The sequence below is a fragment of the Pseudovirgaria hyperparasitica genome (assembly GCF_010093815.1).
Source record: "Pseudovirgaria hyperparasitica strain CBS 121739 unplaced genomic scaffold EJ05scaffold_5, whole genome shotgun sequence".
In the NCBI taxonomy this organism is placed as follows: Eukaryota; Fungi; Ascomycota; class Dothideomycetes; order Acrospermales; family Acrospermaceae; genus Pseudovirgaria; species Pseudovirgaria hyperparasitica.
In genome coordinates this window covers 709,386-722,679 of record NW_022985553.1, presented here as the reverse complement: position 1 = coordinate 722,679, position 13,294 = coordinate 709,386, and the positions used below count along the sequence as shown (strand labels likewise).

The 13,294-nt window shown below is 49.5% G+C and overlaps 4 protein-coding genes across 4 annotated transcripts; 2 read left to right on the top strand and 2 right to left on the bottom strand.

The window, feature by feature from the left end:
- The first annotated feature begins 2,277 nt into the window (after positions 1-2,277).
- EJ05DRAFT_306483 (phosphatases II) lies at positions 2,278-4,005 on the top strand. The gene is made up of 4 exons (XM_033740650.1): positions 2,278-2,502; positions 2,589-2,810; positions 3,067-3,402; positions 3,467-4,005. Exons 1-4 carry the CDS (start codon positions 2,453-2,455, stop codon positions 3,858-3,860), a joined length of 1,002 nt encoding a protein of 333 aa, XP_033602136.1. The 5' UTR covers positions 2,278-2,452; the 3' UTR covers positions 3,861-4,005.
- Positions 4,006-6,712: 2,707 nt separating this feature from the next.
- On the bottom strand, positions 6,713-7,451 carry EJ05DRAFT_498889 (DUF1742-domain-containing protein; the record flags this gene model as incomplete). The annotated part of the gene is made up of 4 exons (XM_033746747.1): positions 6,713-6,827; positions 6,875-6,939; positions 6,989-7,264; positions 7,341-7,451. The coding sequence occupies 4 exons, from the start codon at positions 7,449-7,451 to the stop codon at positions 6,713-6,715; spliced, it is 567 nt and encodes a 188-aa protein (XP_033602135.1).
- A 244-nt stretch (positions 7,452-7,695) lies between these two features.
- On the bottom strand, positions 7,696-8,719 carry EJ05DRAFT_531221 (NAD dependent epimerase/dehydratase family protein; the record flags this gene model as incomplete). The annotated part of the gene is made up of 1 exon (XM_033749010.1): positions 7,696-8,719. The coding sequence occupies exon 1, from the start codon at positions 8,647-8,649 to the stop codon at positions 7,696-7,698; it is 954 nt and encodes a 317-aa protein (XP_033602134.1). The 5' UTR covers positions 8,650-8,719.
- Positions 8,720-9,630: 911 nt separating this feature from the next.
- Positions 9,631-11,395, top strand: EJ05DRAFT_306466 (uncharacterized protein). Its single transcript, XM_033740649.1, has 4 exons — positions 9,631-9,828; positions 9,877-10,209; positions 10,262-11,094; positions 11,150-11,395. The coding sequence occupies exons 1-3, from the start codon at positions 9,724-9,726 to the stop codon at positions 11,072-11,074; spliced, it is 1,251 nt and encodes a 416-aa protein (XP_033602133.1). The 5' UTR covers positions 9,631-9,723; the 3' UTR covers positions 11,075-11,094; positions 11,150-11,395.
- The last annotated feature ends 1,899 nt before the right edge of the window (positions 11,396-13,294 follow it).

Here is a 13,294-nt window from a genome sequence, read left to right as displayed (position 1 = left end):
CAAGTTACAATATGCAGCGTGAGAAGCTACTGTCTGAAACGACATTCGATTGGCCTCAATATCAAAGAACGACATAGTTATGCAGCAGAAAGGGAGGGAATGACGGTCGACAGGGCATGATGAGAAAGGTGGAAACAGGTCCGTTGGCTTGAAGCGTGAGCAAGCTGCAGTCTTCACCATTGCACCGGAACACGCTTTGCCATAAAGGTGATTTGTTGGCATTGTCGTCCAGGGCAAAGATACATGATGTCAAGCCCGCATTTGCTGACACAGCGCAGGCCTTGGTAGGATTGGTACCAGAGAGAAGCCATATTGCCAGGCCAAGTGCAGCCAATACTATGGCCCTCAGAAGCTGCTGCGCTCTTGATTGTTGGCTTTCTGTTCTTTGGTGGTGCAGGTCACCCCTAGCCTGGATAGTCCGCGTGCACTTCTGCAGTGAGGAATGAGATGCCCTAGGGAAAGCAGAAGCGAGATGCACTGCACATAAGCTTAACCGTCGGGACACGTCTGGAAAGTGCTATATGACTCGTGAGAGGGCCACAGAAAGAGGGTCCCACCCCATAATGAAGCGATACTGTCCTTCTCCGGTGCGCCTGGCGTAGCGGAAGACGGTGCAAGTTTCATAAACATTCCTCTGTTCGAGTTGCGTCTGGCTCAATCATTTTCCAATGTCAACACTTAGCTAGTCACAATGAGAGCGCATGCTTGGCTCGGAGACAATGCTCGGAACTAATTAGACTTAAAGACGCAGGTAAACCAAAGCTCACACCTCCCTCACGCCGATGAAAATAGAAACAAGAGACAAAAGACAAGACAACCATGATGAAGGATGAACGGCTTGGAAGACCGGGGCCAACCACGCACGCAAAGCAAAATCGGAGCCGTAACAGGCACAATGCTATGTCTAAACTCGTAAAGTGTAGCCACAGCCTCGAACCTCGAACCCCTTTAGCTGCGCTCTTTGTGCTCCATAATTGTAGCCGTCAGCCTTACCAACCACAAGTGAGAAGGTGGGGACAGCGAAACGCCTGATCCCGGCGGCCGTGTTGTGCCCCTATCACATACCGTTCTGCTCCTATTCACTGTTTATACAGTATCGTCGTACATGTTCTCGCATCTCGGCACGCATTTGCTCCAGACCAATGATGTATCTTCCGTCAGGGCTTATGCTTGCGCTCAGCTGGCTTTTGACGACGCACAACAACGTGGCCATCCTCAGCCTTGAGTGTTTGTGGAGGCAATGCACGTCACAATACAGATCTAACGGCTCTTCGCACGAGATCGAGCCTCGAGCTCCTCTGTTCGCTAGCACTTATCAGAAGAGGCGAGGGATTTCAAGGCTGTGTGGCGGTGCATGGCCACCCCTGTTTACTCAATCTCCCTGCCGTGCTGGGCTGGCAGGGCTTGCCAGTAGAGTTGAGAGGGCCAAGCTACTGTCCATCGCCTCGCGCTATACGGCGTGTCGCTGATTTTCCGGCCCATACTCGATTGCGATCTAATTCTCCAGAAGTCTAGCAGCAGCGCCACTGAAGACCAATGTGCAGCTGCTCGGATCGGCTGCCAAGCGTGGAGAATTTGATAAAAAAGTAATGAACCGGGAGTACGACAGTCTTGGTTGATGAATTAACCTGCTCCTGCGTTGCGTTGCCCAACGCTTGCGCATCTTTTTATCCCCCCAGCATGTCGGCAGACTGTGTTTTGTGTGCTACTTGCAGTATGTGCTTTTCACCATGCCGAATGCGTCAGAACGTGCAGATGCTGCGGATCAGTCCATTGTTCGTACATAGTACAGGGATACTCTCTCAGACTCCAGTCTTGCGGAGGCATCGGATGCCTGTTTCCGACAACGCAGGGTGTTCTCCTGGACAAGAATTGAGGTTTGTCTTTGCCATTGCGGAGCTGGATTGTAGTTCTTTCGGGGCGGGCCGTTGAGCATTACATATAAGGCTACAAGGCAGAAACAGTCCTGACGGCCTGAGGCAGCCGGGCTAGATCTACAACCGACCGCACGCACTCTCTTAGTCTGACTACAGTGCAAACCTCTTCGAAACGATTCCCGAAGGTCCCATCTCCAATCGTGCTCTTGCGCTTCAACGTTCATCTGAATTCCAACAGCGATACTACACAATCAAACTCTACTCTGTTGCCGTGCCTTTACGCACATCTTTCGCCCTGAGTGATGCGCAGCTGACCCGGGCCCTTCTCAATTCAGCTTCAGCAACCTACAGATCTACGGATCTACAGTTGAGAATTCTGGTTTCGCACCTACATATACGTTGGAGATTGAGACTATCAACTCCTCTCATTCTATAAGCTCTTGTGCGCGTCGTCTGTATCTCCTTACGCCTCTGGGGACACAAATCGGATCACTGGTTGCTCTTGAAGCCTCTCCAGCACAGAGCCATAATTAGTCATTTTCGCGACCGCCACCATTTCCACTCCGTCTTCTGCCATGTCGTCGCTAGACCGTGTCCCGGGTGACCATAACATCTATATTGGAGGGTATGTCACCGCATTTTCAGCCTCAAGCTAGCAAGCCCTCACAATGGCGTGCTCCTAACACTCAGCGGCTGATCCATTACCCACAGGATGTTCAGCCTTCGAAGAAAGGACGCTTTTCAGAAGGCCAATATTACACACGTTCTATCAGTGCTGCGCATGGGCCTGGATCGAGAGCTTTTCGATCCCTTTCACCACATGCAAATCGAGGTGGATGATGTTGAAGACGAAAACCTTCTGGTTCATTGGCCGTCAACCAACAAATTCATTCAGGAAGGTCTTGATGGCGGAGGTGGCGTCTTCGTGCATTGGTAAGTGATCTTGCCTTCAGCTGATAATGTCCTCTCATTCGTGCACATTTTCCTATTGCCACTTGTCAGCTACACAGACGGTATGCGATTCTTTCAAATCCTTTTGCGAACCGCTGCACAAGCCTCATCGGTGCATAGCACGAGCTTTCGCCTTGATTTCTCCCCAAGCCATTGATGCCCCTGCCACTTTTGTACAACTTTGCTACGCTTTCAGGGCAATGCAGATCTGATTCACGTATTGACACTCAATTTCCAGCGCGATGGGTAAATCGCGATCAGCAGCTACCGTTATAGCCTTCTTACTGCAGAAACATCGCATTATGCCACAGGAAGCTTTGGATCTTCTTCGTCAGGCTAGACCCATCTGCGAACCCAATGAAGGCTTCATGCACCAGTTACAGCTCTTCCACGAAATGAATACCCCTGATGATGTCGAAAGCTCTCCAGTCTATCAACGGTGGATGTACATGCGCGAGGTGGAGATGAGCCGTGCATGTGGACAGGCCCCTGATGCCGATAAGATCAGGTTCGAAGACGAGCATACACAGAGTATCGACAAAGCACGCTTTGAAATGAAGTGTCGCAAGTGCAGGTAATCACGATTGCACCCTGAATGCCTCATCCAGCCTCGATAGGCTTAGCTAACATACGTTTAGGCGTCCATTGGCTACGTCGCAATTTTTAGAGCAACACAGCAAATCCACTCTAGAGGACAAAAAGATAGAAAAAACCGGGAATCCTTCACTCGCAGATTGTGCTCATTATTTTGTCGACCCGCTATCCTGGATGCGCCATGAGCTCGAGCAAGGTAAAGTCGAAGGCCGCCTGGAATGCCCAAAGTGTCGGACCAACGTTGGGAAATACGCGTGGCAGGGCATGCAGTGTAGCTGTGGCACCTGGGTCGTGCCTGGTATTAGTCTGTCCAGAAGTCGCATTGACGAAGTGAAGGCTCGTGCGACTGCTCCTGGGCTGGGCATTCGTCGCCCTCCTGGTTTGCAAGATAGTCAAACAGAGCGGAATGCGACAATTGCTGTCAAGTTGAACCTTTGAGAGGTCCAATGCATGACTGCCAGGGACGTCCACAGCACCTTATTATCACTATGGTTCCTATCAAAACATTGAATCGAAAATGAGTCTCGTACCAGCTCCAAGGATGAGGAATCAGAACCTGCAACTCAGTACCATGAGAGATGCCCGTGTCCAAATCACGCTGCGGTTGTCTTGTCATCCGAACACATATTGCGACCAGCGGCGATGCTGCTGGGATTTCATCGAGTCGCTGCTCGGCTGGGGTATACGTGAACATTCTCCGGAGCCAAATCGAGGCGACGCGCATAGATCAGGGAGCGAAATGAGTATGTTGGTAGCAACTGCGAACGAAACGCCGACAGCGGCTGCAAAGACCCTCCGTCCAGTGTATGAAATACACCAAGTCCGATGAGATTCGATTCAATGTGCGACACGAGATCAGGGGCCTGTCGGCAGAATCTACCGAATACCCACTGTAACGTGCACCACTGTATCGGCTCCCGTGATGCCCAACTCGTAAAAACATCATGTAAACATCTCCCCACTTCGATCGATCTAAATTAGCGCTACACAGGGCATACAGCGGTTATATGAGTGTAAAGGCTTGGTGAGCTTCACTCAAACCGAGTATTTCTACTGGTATCGACTCTCTGAGCACTATCATCGACTCTCACGCGTGGTTACAAATGAAGCTCAAGCCATTTCAGAATCCATGTTATCGCGTTGCTCGACTTCCTCGCAGGTCCGTGACACCATAAATGTCTCATATCAAGAAACTTAAGATGTAGAGGCGTTGTCATATATGTCAAGGAAAGGCATGCTTTAGTATTCTGTCACCACCACACTATCGATTTTCGTATAATGCAGATAGCGCTCTGCACAGTCCAGCATGTTGTCTGAAGAAATCTGGCACGTCTTTCGCTGAATCCCTATAACTTTGCAAACTCTGTATAGCACTCCCATACGAGATAGCGGAACTATGAGGCATATCACTAATCTCTCCTATCCGTATCCAGACACGTAGTCACTACATGCGCTGCCCCAAAGGGTGGATTCGCCTCCGAGCGCTTGCGTGTGTGAAAGCATGTCATGATTCACTACATAAGCGAAGGATTAGCACCGATGCTGTTCCACGGAAGTCTTCGGTAGGACAGCTCACAGCTGTCTATAGCCAATGTACTTGACTAACAGCACGCATGAGCACAGGCGTTATGTTGATCCTTACTACTACGCTCTTCGACTATCGACGTGTATGCTCTGTAGTACTGTAGCGCAGTGCGGCATACGTACGACTCAGGGGTAAATGACGGTGACGTACATTATCAAGATGTGCGCGGCCTTACTACCGCCGAAATACTCGTTATTAGCCACCACTGATCACATCGGAGGCTTCGTCGTTCGTATCTACACAAGCGAAGGTGTACACGAATGTCTTACACTCGCAATCTTCATATCAGAACAAGTAGTGCTCGAGCTCAATCAATATTAGCACCCACACAGTATCGCCACAAACACATGGCACCTGAACCCAACGCCTGACCCTATTAGGTCTAAATTTCCATATGTCGCCGTATATCTCGCAGGCCTCCACTTCCCCACACTCGCTCGCAACAAACCCATCGGCGTTCCGCGCTCGAGGGATTCGGTAACGGTATCCTGACCCACAGTAAGCACGAGCACAGTGAGTCAGCCCTTAAATGTGGCATTCTCCCATTAGTGACGTTGATGTCGCACATGGCACAATCTGGTGGTGTTACCTAAGGGCATGTTTAATGTTATGGAGCCCGAGATCAGACGATTGATAGTTCTGTCCTGGGACTAAAAAGTCCAATATGGGCGATCTGGAAAACATGTCACCGGGCCGTCATCGATCGCAAGATCTGGAACTCTAAGCCCTGCAATATCGTTGGGATGATAAGAGATAGTTGTTTACTTCGTCAAATATTCCGCACACATGAGTAGAGTCGATATTTCATCACATCAACATTTAAGATAGAGGACTATCAAGAACGAAAAAATTTGGCTCCGCGGGTTCAATATTGATGGTTGAGGCAGCTGCCAACCTGTGCCGCAACGTCTTGACCAGACTAGTTATAGAGCGCGTGCGATCATGCAACCCGGCAAGGTCGCAGACTGTCACCAGTGCCAATGCTTCGGCCTCGCAGCGACCACCACGTCTCCACCTCATGTCATGTATTTCTTCTAGCCATAGAGCGGCACTTGACCACCACCAAATGAGATAATGGTTTGAGAACATTGCTCCTTGCTAGTCGGAAAGTCAGACCAGCAAGAGGCAATGTCCGGGCGTCAGAACTCAATCTTAAAACGTCTTGGCCTGTACACTAGACGACCTGATCTTAACAGCTATCTATGTGAAGAAAAAAAATTACCAAGAAAGGACTGTTGCGCTGTGATTTACATGAGCTGTCGTCCGGTATCGCAGCCATCTACCCCCCTGATCCAAGACACCCGAGACCGCAGAATGCATACCAAGATGCGGGGGTCACGGACCGGAACGACTCTCGGTGTCAGCGAAGCGGGATGATTGCTGCAAGCCGGCATCCACGGACCTGTTAGTGTTGTAAACTAATTGCTGACTGCAGATTTCAACGCATGCCAAAGGCGACTAATTCGAGTGTTAGGGCTTAGCGTCGGTCGCTACACATTCGGCGCTTGGCAAATGCGTGGATTGTAGAGTATCCAGGGACGGTGTCTGTAAGCAGTTCATGGATGCTGTCCAGTAAGAGAGCAAGGTTCGCCTGAAAAAAGGCGGGTGGAATGGGTGGTGTCGTACAGAGTGCATTTGCCGTTGAGAGAGGCAGTGCCGTTAGGTTGTTACGTGAGACTGTGGCTCGACGGCCAGTCCAGCTTCATCAGGGAAGGTTCGAAGGCACGGCTGGGAAGGTTGATGGATCCTTCAGTCGCTCCCGGTTTCTCTTTGCTAGCTCAGCGTTGCGGATTCGATCGAGTCTCTGTTGATAGAAATTTCTACGACGGTGTCAGTTTACAAGTCAAACAATAAAGAGTGTGCGTACTTATGTAGTGAATAGATTCGTGGCCCGTCGTCTCCCGCTGTCTCCTTCTTGGATAGGGCATCGATCTAGGCGTAGTGGTCAGTTACACTTCTCTTGACGAAGCATGAAGCCTACCTTGTCATTCTTCTCTTTCTCCAAGGCGCTCTCTTCCTCCTCACCCTTCTGTTCTTCTTCCTTCTTCTTTTCGTCACTTTTGTCCTTCTCCTTCTTCTTGGCTTCCTTCTTTTCCATCCTCTTCTTCATTTTCTCGGCATACTCCTTTTTCACGGCATCGATCTCCTTCTGCATATCATCATCTTTCTTACGTTTCTCAGCTGCTGCAGCTTCATCTGGATCTGGAACAGCAAAATTCCTATCCTTCAGATGCCCAGCACAGGTATAGAAAAAGTCCTGAGATGACATTTCATGTCAGCTCTACAGGACTAATTATGTTTTAGCCCTTTCTTCTCCCCAAGTCACTCCTTACCTTATTGTCTGGGGTGATGAGGACACTCGTCGAAGGCTTATAGCAGATCCAGCACGCTTTTGCAGCACTATCTGCAACGCGCCGGTGATACCACGTATTTTTCAGTGCCATGATGAATTCATGCAGTGCGACTGAGAATGAAAGAAAGGAACGTCGTGCTTGAAATCGAGACCGCACGTGTCCGAGGATTGCGGGGGACCTAGCGTGCTGCGCCACAGGGTTCTCACAGGCTGAGCACAGCCACGATCTATTTCATTGTTTCCAGGTTTTCTTTCAGTACAAACAAGTATTGTGCAGGCAACAGACCTGCATACAAACACTATCCAACCTTGTATCCACTCATGAATGTACATATTCACACAGATGTGAAGTACTTTCCTTGCTTAATGTCCTCCAAGAGCGGTATCTCCTTCGGCTCCCACCCCAGCTCGTTCTTCGTCTTCACATTCGAGGTCGGATTGTTACCGCCCATTGCGAGACCAAGAAAGCCATAGTGCTCTAAGACTTCCTCTGCTCCCATACTAATGGTAGGCAGCCCCAGCTTCTGGCCGATGGCCTCTGCAATATCTTTCACAAGCACCGCCTCTTCTGCTACCGCATGGTAGATCGACCCAGCAGAGCCCTTCTCGAGGGCCAATTTATACAGTCGAGCAGTGTCAAGCCGGTGGACTGCCGGCCACCGACTATGTCCTTCCCCGATGTAGGCTGACTTTCCAATCTTGCGAGCGGTCGCGATCATCATTGCGATGAAGCCTTTATCACCTTCACCGTGGTTGGTTGGTGCTAGTCTTATGACCATCGCGTGAACACCTTGCTTGGCCAGGTCAATAGTAGCAGTCTCTGATGGTCCACGAGCAGCCGCAAGTGGCGTGCTAAGGTCTGGTAAGTCATTTTCCGTGACGAGGCGGCCCTGCGGGAGTAAGAGAGTGCCACTTGTGACAACGAATGGCTTCTTTGTTCCCAACAGGGCGGCACCAATTGTCTCGATGGCAACCCTATCAATACGACACCAGTCTACGAAGTCGCCTACAGGCTTCTCTTCCTTGTCCGACTGCGCTCCTTCCTTTTCTTCGGGTTTGAAGTCGTGTGTGAAGGCGCAATGGATGACTGCGTCCGATGCTGCTGCACCTGCTTTGAGACTCTCTAGATCCTGTAGTGATCCTAGGTGTACCTCTGCCCCCAGAGATTCCAGCTTTTTCGTTCCGGCATCAGAACGGGAGAGTCCTAGGACCTGATGGCCGGCGCTCAGCAGTTCCTTGATGACGGCTTGTCCAATCCAACCAGTAGCGCCAGTTACGAATGTGCGCATCTTGTCAAAGTTTAGTGGAAATTGAGATGTCTGTATTCAATATTTGAAGGGGCAGTATAAGTGAGAAGGAGAATACCGTTGTCGAGATGTGATGTCGAGACAAGTTTCTCCCTACGACAACGGCACATATTTATATGCCATGAGACCACACACTTTGCTCCCACGACTCGGATGATGCGCGCCATGGTTACCAGCTGGGATCTCAGATCTCGCACTTTATCACGCAAAGTCCGTGTAAATCCAACATTGCGGGCAGGAACCTAGGTATGTGAGACCTTCGTTTTCATTATCGAGGCAAGCAAACTCACTATATATAAAGACGAGAAAGGGTTAGCATCAGATACAACACGAGAGAAGGTTAGCTTATTTTGATAGGCCAATACCAATCATAATTAGACCCGATTGAAAGACAGACCAATCCGTTTGTCCATAGTTACATGAGAAAGCTTGGCAGAGGGTGCACACATGTCGCGCGCGCACACGAACCGTAGTATAAACGATATTTTTACCTATTACCGCCGCATTATCCCTCTATAATATATAAAACTATAATATATAATAGAAGAAAGTTAGTATAACTAATATATAGTACTATAGATCTTTAATATTCTCTCTATATCCTTCTAGAGCGCCTTAAAATCTAGGAGTATATAGGTAGCTAGAGCTAAGAATCTCTCTCTATAATCTACTCTCTTTACTCTTTTTCTATAATTTTAGAGATATTATAGGTAATTTAAAGTAATAAAAAGAGTATAGATATATTCTTAGGGTTATTTAAGATTAGTATATAGTAGTATTTATAATTATAGAGGTATAATATAGCGGTAATAGTTAAAAATGTCGTTTATACTATGGTTCGTGTGCGCGCGCGACATGTGTGCGCCGTCTGCCAAGCTTTCTCATGTAACTATGGACAAACGGATGGAAGGAATTCGCCGGCTCGGACTTAGGACATAGCATCAATCCTTACACTAACCCTCTCTCGTGTCCACTGACAGATCCTCCTCGCAACATGCTACTTTCGAAGGCAAGTTACTGATACTCACGATTCATTATTCGGTTCTTGTCGCTATCATGGGATCAAAAGAGATCATACCGCCAGCCCGCGCGCCGAGAAAGCGAAAGCCCTATCAGCGATCCCGTAAAGGCTGCGGTAACTGCAAATTGAGAAGCGTCAAGGCATGATAGTATTGTACCATGAGGCTATTCTAGCTAATTATCCCTTAGTGCGACGAGACTAAGCCGCAATGTTTGAAATGCAACGTCTATGGTGTTGTCTGCAATTATGCATCGACAATAGCAGACCTCCAAGCGCCCACTCAAGGAGTAGAGACCTGGAAGCTCTCAAATCAGACCAATGGCTACAAGAGGCTATCTAAGATGCCACTGGAGCCTTTACTTCAGATCGCTATCAACTGTGGGACTGGAGCTTCCAGCTTCACGTTGAATGATAGATGTGTGGATCTGATGGAACAATTCCGTGTCACCACCCTGAGAAGCCTTGGTGGACCGAAGTTTGTTGATCTGGGAGAGAGACTGCTTGCTAAATATGCTGTTCAAGTACGCCCTAATTTTCGGACATTATGCTGAAGTAATCTAAAGTCAGATGCAGTATCCTTTCTTTGCGCATACCATACTTGCCGCCACTGCATTACATGAGCGGTACCTGAAGTCTCCAAGAGCGACAACGCAGACTCCTTCTGAATTCTTCCACCAGAACCAAAGCATCAAGCTCTTCAACGAGGCCTTGTCGAGGCCAATCGAGCAGGATGCGAGGGATCCTCTCTGGGCCACAGCTGGCTTTCTTGGCATTGTGACCTTTTCTTCTTTCGATGCAACCTCACCTGAAGAAGCATGGCCATTAAAGCCAAACGACCCCTCCGACCTCGACTGGCTGCGAATGAGCAGTGGCAAGATGGCTGTCTGGAACTTGACTGATCCTTTGCGACCCGACAGCATGTTCCTCGAAGCCGCGCAAGAATACGCACAAGTATTCAGCCCTATCCCTGATCGTGGCATCGTGGGCGTGGACCCTCAGCTAGCAGAGATATGTGAGCTTGACGCAACATCTACAATAAGTAATCCCTATTTTGCTGTTGTTCATGTACTCGCAAGGCAAAGAAGTCTGGAATACGACATGTCAACGAAAGGTCGTTGGCTGAACTTCTTGCATCATATGTCGCAGCCTTTTCGGGCCAAGTTGTTCGAGAAAGACCCAAGAGCAATGTTGCTTCTTGCACTGTGGTATAAAAGAGCTCGGAAAGCTCTTTGGTGGATTGATCGGAGAGCGACAATAGAGACCGAAGCCATCTGCATTTATCTTGAGAAATTCTGTAGAGATGACATTCGTATTCAAAGTCTCATGAGCCGTGAGCTTAAGAGTGAAAGATCTGTTGATCCTTGCCAGTGCAGCGATGAACTCTAGGTTTTTCCAAACCAGAAAAAGTACCTTACATTAGACACGTACCCAGAGATTATTCTCATGCTAACATTGGAACAGCCTTCCGATTTTGGCGCGTTTAAAAATGCGGAGAGCTCGAAGCTCGAAGTCAAAACGTACCTCCTTACAGGCTACGGAGCATCAGTCGCTCGAATCAGACTCCAAACAAACTCAACTACGCCACACTGGCAGTTCCATAGTTCCACATACGGTCAGCCCTGGACGAACCCCCGGGTCAATACCACTACCGCTGAACCCTAATGTAACCGCGCCGCCTTACGTACCGCCTTTTCATGACTCGCCCCCTAGTCAGCCTCAGCCTTGGAATACCTCCCTCCCAGCCCTACGAGGCGTCTTCGGAAAAACACACAATGAAGTCAAGCACCAGTAACAGCGACGTGGAATGACTGCATAATGGCCATCACACTGTACGAACACCTACCCCGCGGAATTCAACAAACCTATTCTGTCTACATGGTGAAATAGGTCACCACCCTCCACATCACCATCCAGACCTACCAATACGCCTTGCCTCCCAAATCGGGACATTGAATCGACCCTGACACCAAGCCCTATGCCACAGACGTCAAAAGTAGCACCGGCGCTATTGGCAGATCAGCGGGATCGTGAATCTCGGGACGGGGTGCCACACGCCCCGTAGGGCGGGACGCCCAGTGCCATTCTGCAAGGAAAATGAGGGGGTGTGCTGCGCGTGTGTATGAGCAGAATCCAGCGTGTGTACGGCGTGTACGTATGAACGGGGTGTACACGGGTGTCCATAATACGCTCGAGTGTATGGGACACGAGCGAGAGGGCATGGGCATGGGCAAGCAAGCAGGCAAGCAAGCCGTTACCACACCGGCGGGCTTGCCGTACTGGTAACGCGCGTGGGATGGACGCGGTGGAATGGATTCCGCCTGCCGGCGTGCTGGTGAGATCCGACGCCGCAGCATGCGCCGTGGGCGCGACTCATGCGTTGTTCTTTGTGATACTGTGTGGGGTTGGCGGTGATGACGGTTCCCTATTCGGGGAATTGGAGAGGCGTTTGGTGATGGGATTTTGTCAATGGAAGCGGCGGGCGGATTGTCGAGGTCGCTCCAGCGGTGCTGCAGGGCATGGCAAGCTGGCAAGCAAGCAGGCAGGCAGGCAGGCAGGTAGGCAAGCCCGCCCCCGTGGGTCTATTGATGCGCGGCACATCTTAGGATTTTTTCGATGGAGGACGTACGACTCGTTACGTTCGTCTGTGCCTCACTGATCACTTTGAAGACCTCGAGTGAACACATCAACTCCCCTTACTTGGCATATTCCAGGGCTGTACAGATCGGGAGAAGTAGTACCGGTATCACGGCAGTTGAGAACCATTGAGATCACGTACCGCATGAGCGGACTCTCGTCAAAAACACTGAGCCGAAACCCCTTGCCGCCATTTCTAAACCTCATGACCGTCCCGTCTACTGTTCCGTTTGCCAGTCATGAGTAGTTCACTAATCGCCTCGATAATTAGGAGCGGTAAACTGAAGATGCTGCGTCTCGTGCGGTTGGAAGGCCGCTCTCATCGAGCTCTACGCTGGGATACTGCTCTTCACGCTGTTCTCTATCGGCCAGCACGGAGCCATTATCTAAGCGGTTACTATGCCATACAAGTATTCAGAGAACTATGATATAGCCGTTTCATCACAGGTCCAACAGCCCGAAATCTTCTACGACCATTCACAACTTCAAAATTACTGATGTGAGTCCTGATCGGCCAATAAGAGCCCGCGGTCCTGGTCATATCAACAGGGGGGGCAGCAAAAGTCGTGGATCGTCTCTCATCAACACTCACTCGTCTTACCCGCCTTTATAGCAGTAGCATTATCCTACTTGAGCTCTACGATCAAAATATTCGATATATACCTCTTACTCTCTATATCATTTCTGGGGAGATCTAAACGTGGTAAAGTATATGATTAGTGAGGCTCTCGCCTAAAAGAGCGACTTTTGCAGCCCCCTGTTGTATGATCCCATGTCAATGAAAAAGGCAAAACACGCTTACTATAACATAAGAATGGAATATATTTTACAGTGGAATTTGTTCGCCGCCTACGTAGAGGACAAAGTGCACGATACACAAAGAGACGATACGGATGTGTGCCATACACCCCTGAGACAACATCCTGGCTCGTCGTAATCTGACAAAGATGTATCACCAATCGAAGTAGAGGC

Excerpts from the sequence above, each read along its gene's own strand:
- EJ05DRAFT_306483 (XM_033740650.1), top strand. The coding sequence starts at position 2,453 with ATGTCGTCGCTAGACCGTGTCCCGGGTGACCATAACATCTATATTGGA. Across the intron at positions 2,503-2,588 it reads CATAACATCTATATTGGAGG|GATGTTCAGCCTTCGAAGAA; the intron begins GTATGTCACCGC and ends CATTACCCACAG. Across the intron at positions 2,811-3,066 it reads GGTGGCGTCTTCGTGCATTG|CGCGATGGGTAAATCGCGAT; the intron begins GTAAGTGATCTT and ends CTCAATTTCCAG.
- EJ05DRAFT_306466 (XM_033740649.1), top strand. The coding sequence starts at position 9,724 with ATGGGATCAAAAGAGATCATACCGCCAGCCCGCGCGCCGAGAAAGCGA. Across the intron at positions 9,829-9,876 it reads GCAAATTGAGAAGCGTCAAG|TGCGACGAGACTAAGCCGCA; the intron begins GCATGATAGTAT and ends ATTATCCCTTAG. Across the intron at positions 10,210-10,261 it reads TTGCTAAATATGCTGTTCAA|TATCCTTTCTTTGCGCATAC; the intron begins GTACGCCCTAAT and ends AGTCAGATGCAG.